Source organism: Heliangelus exortis, chromosome 3 (assembly GCF_036169615.1).
Source record: "Heliangelus exortis chromosome 3, bHelExo1.hap1, whole genome shotgun sequence".
NCBI classification, from domain to species: domain Eukaryota; kingdom Metazoa; phylum Chordata; class Aves; order Apodiformes; family Trochilidae; genus Heliangelus; species Heliangelus exortis.
Genome location: NC_092424.1, coordinates 18,888,392 through 18,894,391, shown reverse-complemented (window position 1 = coordinate 18,894,391; position 6,000 = coordinate 18,888,392). Strand labels below are relative to the sequence as shown.

Below are 6,000 nucleotides of genomic sequence, written 5' to 3'. Positions count from 1 at the left end.
GGTGATTATTAACTAAGTAACAATGACTTAGGAAGAAACAAGTAATCTTTCTGTTTCTTAGGGCAAAGGAAGTAGTAAGGTAAAACTTAAAACACGGAGTTCAGATTGGACTTCAGAACAGCTTACTACTTGTACAGCCTTACACAGTGCTTCCCAGCTGAGATTTGTACTGCAGTAACTTTCAGATTTGTTACCTCTCTGCCACTGTAAAAATACTTCACTTTTTAGTGTTGCACTCTTGCTGTTGCAGTAATATGTCTAAATCCTAGTGCCAGGAGCAATTCCTACCTTAGTTTTGCTTTCTTTAGCAGAACAACAGAGTCTTTCTTCAGAATTTTCATCACCACTAACTGCTAATTACAGATGGCTTCATAAACCAAGATACCTTCTCTTGGAATGAAGCTGATGAAAGAAATGCACTTACATCAGTGTGACCTGCAACAGTAGTTTTTCCTTTTTGTTTTTTAATTAGCAAAACCCTGGTTTCTGTGAGGGGCTAGCAAATGCTTTAGAAGATCCAGGTGAAAACCTGGAAGTATATAAAGACTGGAGAAAATAACCATATGAAGGCTTCTGGAACTGAAACTCAATGATTATTGCAAACAAAACTTGGAAGAACCTCTTATTTAAAATACAAGTATTTCTTAGGGTCTGCAGAAGGTTACATAAAGCCATCTTTGGGAAAAAAGGAACAAGTAAAATTAACTCTGAGTTAATAATAATGAATGAGGGCACTTCCCACATTTTGATCAAACTGGTAAGAGGATTTAGGTTTTCCATTCTCTAGTCTCTAAGGACACAGGTAACTGCTGCAGGTATCAGTTGTAATTGTTGTGGATTTTGATTTGTTTCCCCTAATGTTGGACACTTCTGACTTCATCTTTTTGGGTTCCTTTCATGTGCTGGGTCATCCTGAAGTTCTACAACACGCTTTAAAATCCTACTTTCTAACCTAAACCTAACATTATCCTTGGGTTTGACCTTTGACTGAAAGATGCAATTTGAAAGAGTCGAGCCCATGCCTGGCATCTTACATTTGTTTACATTTATAATAGTTTATGCCCCACGAACAACAAAATTTCCTCACACAGGAGTTCAGTTTTTAAGGAGTGGCACTCACCTCAGACTTCTCCTTCGCTCCACATGGGGAACAGAAGATTATCGGGAGCTTATGGCTAAGGTAAAACAAAGACTCCGGCCATTTTTTATTTATTCAGCCCTTGCTTTCTCTACAGCTGAAGTATTTTGACTCTTAACAAGGGCGGCAGTCGAGGTCCCCCAAGGACCCAGCGACTCCAGCACCCCTCACACCAGCTCTCCGCTCACTCCTGTACTAAGGCGGGGCGCCATTTTCTGCACCCGAAAAGCAGAGGTAGCTGCGGCTCCCACGAACAACTCCGGGGCCCGGAGGGCAGGCGGGACCCTCGGCAGAACCACCGCGGGCATTCACTCAGGGTGGCTGCGGCGGCCGCGGCTCAGGAGGCGGCTGAGCCCGCCGTAAGGCGAGCACCTGGCAGGCTCTCCCGCCCGCCATCCTGCTGCTGGCTACGGGGGGCGCCCCTGCACCGCGCAGGCCGCCGGATAACGGCGCAGCGGCATGGGGAGGACTGAGGTGAGAACAGCACCGCCGTGATCACCTCCATAGCGCCCACGACGGCAGCCGTCGGCAGGGCCGGGCCGGGAGGCGGGACGAGGTCCTGGCACGGCGCCACCGGGAAACGGCCTCTGTTCCCTTCGGAAGAACTACAGCTCCCAGTGTTCCCTGCGCGGTTCCCATGACGACAGAGAGCCGGGCCTGAGCCCCGTGGAGCGATGCCCAAGGCCAGGTAATGGAGAGTCCCAGCTCGGTGGAGTGGGTTCGGTCCCGGCTGCCGCGTGGGGAAGGAGTGGGCGGCCGGGGAGAACAGCCTGGAAGAGAGATGGAGGGAGGGAGGTGTTAAAGGAGCCGTTTCGGCCTCGGCGGGACCCTTCCTGGCCCTTGGCGCAAGGAGTCTTTTGCTCGCCTTAAGGACCGCATGGAAAAGGGGGAGGCCTGACCCACCCGGCCCGGCCTGGAGGTGGCTCTGGGGGAGCCTGAGAAGGACAGGCCCTGGTTGCCCCAGCAGTGACATCCCCGGGGAGCGTCCTGAGTCCTCCCGAGCTGCCTGAGCGGTGACGGCGCCTGGGACCCCTCAGGCTCCAGAGGCCGCTGGCCTGACCCGCAGGGTGTCCTTAAAAACCTCTTAAAGGTGCCTCAAACGCACTCGGGACAAAGCTTCCCGCCACGCAGCTGCTGTTCATTCAGTGTGCGCCACAAAAGGCTGTTGGGGTTCCCCGAGGAAATTTTCTTAATTTGGTTTTATCAGAAGTACTTCATAAAGCAGGGGGCATGTGATGGGAAATAATAACAGCAGCGATATCCTTCATTTATTCATTTGAATTTTCTCAGGAATTATGGTCTAGGATCCATAGTTTTTTGTCTTATGATGTTCTTATTTTCTTTGTTTCCAACTAGTGATACTTTATGGGATCTTGCTAGAGCTGAAGTGGAAAAGAGAGAAAACGATGATGACGATGGCAAGCGTCTGGAAGTTTGGGAAAAATCAATATTATTTATGGGAAACAAAAACGGGGTAACTGAATACTGTATGATTCTGTGCATTGCTAACAGTTTGTGTCAGGGAAAACACTTGATATTGCCAGATATTAAGGTCCACTTAATTTTTCTGAAGACAAAATATGCTCTGACTCTGTTAAGTGTGGGCATACCACAGACTGTGGATCAATTATACATTATTACAGTTCAGAAGTTCAAGTTTATAATTTGGAGAGCCAAAACTTTAACCACGGTTATTGATTATGTGATAAATTCTTTGAGGTTTGGCTTCATTAATTTAAGTAACAGTAACTGCTGGAAATAGTGCTACTCTTTAATTATTTGGTGTAGCAGATGGTCCAGTTTTTCCTTGTAAATGTTTTAACTGGTAGCAATCCCATTGAAGTGCATTGATACCAGTTGGGTTTTTTTAATATATAAAGGCCCCGACATCCTGCTTTGAATTGTGTCTATGTTAAATCTGGCCTGTTCAAACATGCCTTATCAGTAACAGCAAACTCATGATTACAGATGCCTAATATTGTTTTAAATCATTGCCCCCTAAGGTTGGCCAACAGTAATTTCATATTTTATTTCTGTTGGCATTTACTTGTAATGTAAATAAAGAAATATTTGCCTTTTTGGCCAACTGAATCATATTTTTCAGAATACAATTTTTATTTTAGAAGGATTGTAATATGTGTAACCTGTTAATCTGCAGTTTTTAAGATACCTTTTCAGAGAAAATGCAATGATTTTTCAGCTCTACCTGAAATTTGCTGATTTTTGAGATAGGAAAGAACAGAGGAGTAAACTGGAAGTGCTAGCCCCTTCACTGGCATGGTACACAGTGTCTGAATTTCAACAGTATAAAGACATATTTTTCTGTATGTCTATTTGTATTTTAAGCATTATTTGTATTTCCATCTCATCAATAATTATTAATTCCAGTGTAAACCAAATAATACATAAACATATTAATTTAATACTATTAAACAGTTCAACAGATTTGGCCAGGTTGATGACTATTTTTAGCACACTGTTACTATGTGTCATCTCTGTTAGTTTATAATTGTAACAATGGTAGTGTAACCTTGATTCTGGCAGAAAGTTGGGAGCTAAGTTGCCACTGTAATGTTACAATTCCATGAGTCTACAATTTTCCAGTACTTCATTACTGAAATGCCAAATGAGTGAGTTTCATTTAGCATCACTTTTGGCTTTAATGACAGTACAGCAGAGTTCTTTGTTTTTAATTTCCAGGGAAAGACCACTATTATACTGAGGTGTCTTGAGAGGTATGTGTTAAATTTTTGGAAGTAGTTTTCAACTGTGGATTAAAATTTTACATAAATACTTACATGGTGTGATGATTCTTAATATTCATCATTCTTCTGTGACTGGTTTGTCACTCGTTTCCCTTCATGGCCATCTGATCCCTTCAGTCCTTCTTCAGTACTAGAGAGCTTGAATGGCCCTCTGTACACACTGGTGCTGCTACTTCTCCTGTCTTTAGCAGCTGAAACCTGTTGTCTTAAAGCATCCTTTCTGTACTGCTGTTTCTCACACAAATTCCAAAATGATTGATAAATATAATTTGGTAACTGTAGAATTAATTTTCCCTATTTAGAAGATTTGGACAAAAATAAGTTATTTTTCCGTGCACAGGGAAGAGATTCCAAAGCCAACATTAGCCCTGGAATATACTTTTGGAAGAAGGGCAAGGAGACACAATACAGTGAGTATCCAGGAATTATAGTTTACCATATATTTATATATATATATATATATATATATATATATATATATATATATATATATATATATTTATATCTTTCATAACCAAAATATACGTTTGTATACTTTTATGTATGAGAATCTTAGGGTCTGTAGCTTCTTGTTTGTGAAAGAAAAAGGGGGTTTTAATATAATTTCATTTGAACTAGCTATTTTAATCTTTAGCATGTTTTTCCCTCTCACTAAAACACAGTAGATCACAGACCAAAGTATAACACAAAGCAGTAAGATTAATCTATAAAAACTATGTTCTTTATTTTCTCACTCTAATACAAGATGCATGTATTTGTCTTTAAAATGCAAAAGGAATATAAATTGATGAAGATTCTTTACAACCAGCTTTATGAATGAAGCAGTCATCTTGGAGGATGTTAAGACATAATTAAATTTTTGGGTTATATGCCCATATCACTAAATTTTGCACTGCAGATTGTATTACCAGAAATACCGAACCCATTCCAATTACAGCACAACACTGCCCAGCAGCAATAATTATTTCTGCAGGTAATTGCTGTTTCTGTCACTGAATCAGGGAGTGGAAAATTAGACTCTGTCTGAAAGATAAAAATCACTTAAAACTTTTCCCAGAAACTAAGCACAAAGGTGGCGATTCATTACTTTTCCAGTCACAAACTCTCAAAAAGCATTGGTCTTGAGTTGGCATAAACAAAAAGGGAAGAAAACTTGATTATTTTAATGTTTTTCATCAATCATGCTGCTTCCTGAGTTTTTTACTTTACTGTAGTCATTTATCAGGACAGTCATAGGCGTGCCAGGAGTCTTTTGTAAACGTTGTCTGGGATTTTTTGAATATGCCAGGTGGAGAGTGGCAGTCAGTGGTGTTGCTTAGAAAATACTTGTGAAATAACATATGCTCTTGTTCTGAACAACTTGCCTGAAAAGCCAGTTTATCTGATGAAGATCTTCTTTTAGTGCTGCATGGAAGCACACATTTCTAACAAAGAAACTCTTTTACAGCCTAAAGATATAGCTCATTTTTGGGAACTAGGTGGTGGAACCTCATTACTGGAACTGATTCGAATACCAATCACTAGCAGCAACATAATGTAAGTGATCAATATTACAGTTCCTAAGTTAATTTCAGCTTTTTTTCAAACATAAATAAATCTCTAGACCTTCTCTCTTAATAAGCCAAGTTCTTAGCAACCTCTGACAACAAGAGAAAGCAGCAACATGAAGGAAATGGGTTGACCTTAAGTAGTTAGAACTAGGAATGCAGAGATAGAAAAAACATTGTCTTTATGCTTAGTAAAAGAGCAGAAAAAGCAGCTTTGGGACAAATAAAAATAAAATCTGGCTTCTTCGCACCCCTCTGCAAGGGGCAGCATTTTAGGGTGAAAAACAAGGCAAAAAAAAGAGAAAAAAAATCTCCGTATTATTTGCCAGAGTGACCATCTGATGAGAGGAAGATTCTGACAGGGACTAAAACTACTGAAATTATTTGGAGACTAAAGGAAATAGGAATATAGAGAGAATTAGGAGAATGTAGTGAGAAAAATCCATACGTTTGGAATAGTATAGGAAGAAGAAATGCATGCAGGAAGAGTTAAATGAATAAAAGAGGTGATTGGGAATGCATTTAAAGTTCTGGTTAGGGAAGATGAAGT

The 6,000-nt window shown here is 40.8% G+C and overlaps 1 protein-coding gene across 2 annotated transcripts in view; it reads left to right on the top strand.

Moving 5' to 3' along the window:
* Positions 1-1,374: 1,374 nt before the first annotated feature.
* DYNC2LI1 (dynein cytoplasmic 2 light intermediate chain 1) overlaps positions 1,375-6,000 on the top strand; it is a 24,511-nt gene continuing 19,885 nt past the window's right edge. Inside the window, exons 1-5 of one of the 2 annotated variants that reach the window (XM_071739492.1) lie at positions 1,375-1,826; positions 2,495-2,612; positions 3,839-3,873; positions 4,244-4,313; positions 5,351-5,439. In XM_071739492.1, coding sequence (XP_071595593.1) covers positions 1,813-1,826; positions 2,495-2,612; positions 3,839-3,873; positions 4,244-4,313; positions 5,351-5,439 — 326 coding nt within the window. In that variant the 5' untranslated portion in view covers positions 1,375-1,812. The remainder of the gene's footprint in view (positions 1,827-2,494; positions 2,613-3,838; positions 3,874-4,243; positions 4,314-5,350; positions 5,440-6,000) is intronic. The other variant, XM_071739491.1, reaches the window with a different exon arrangement.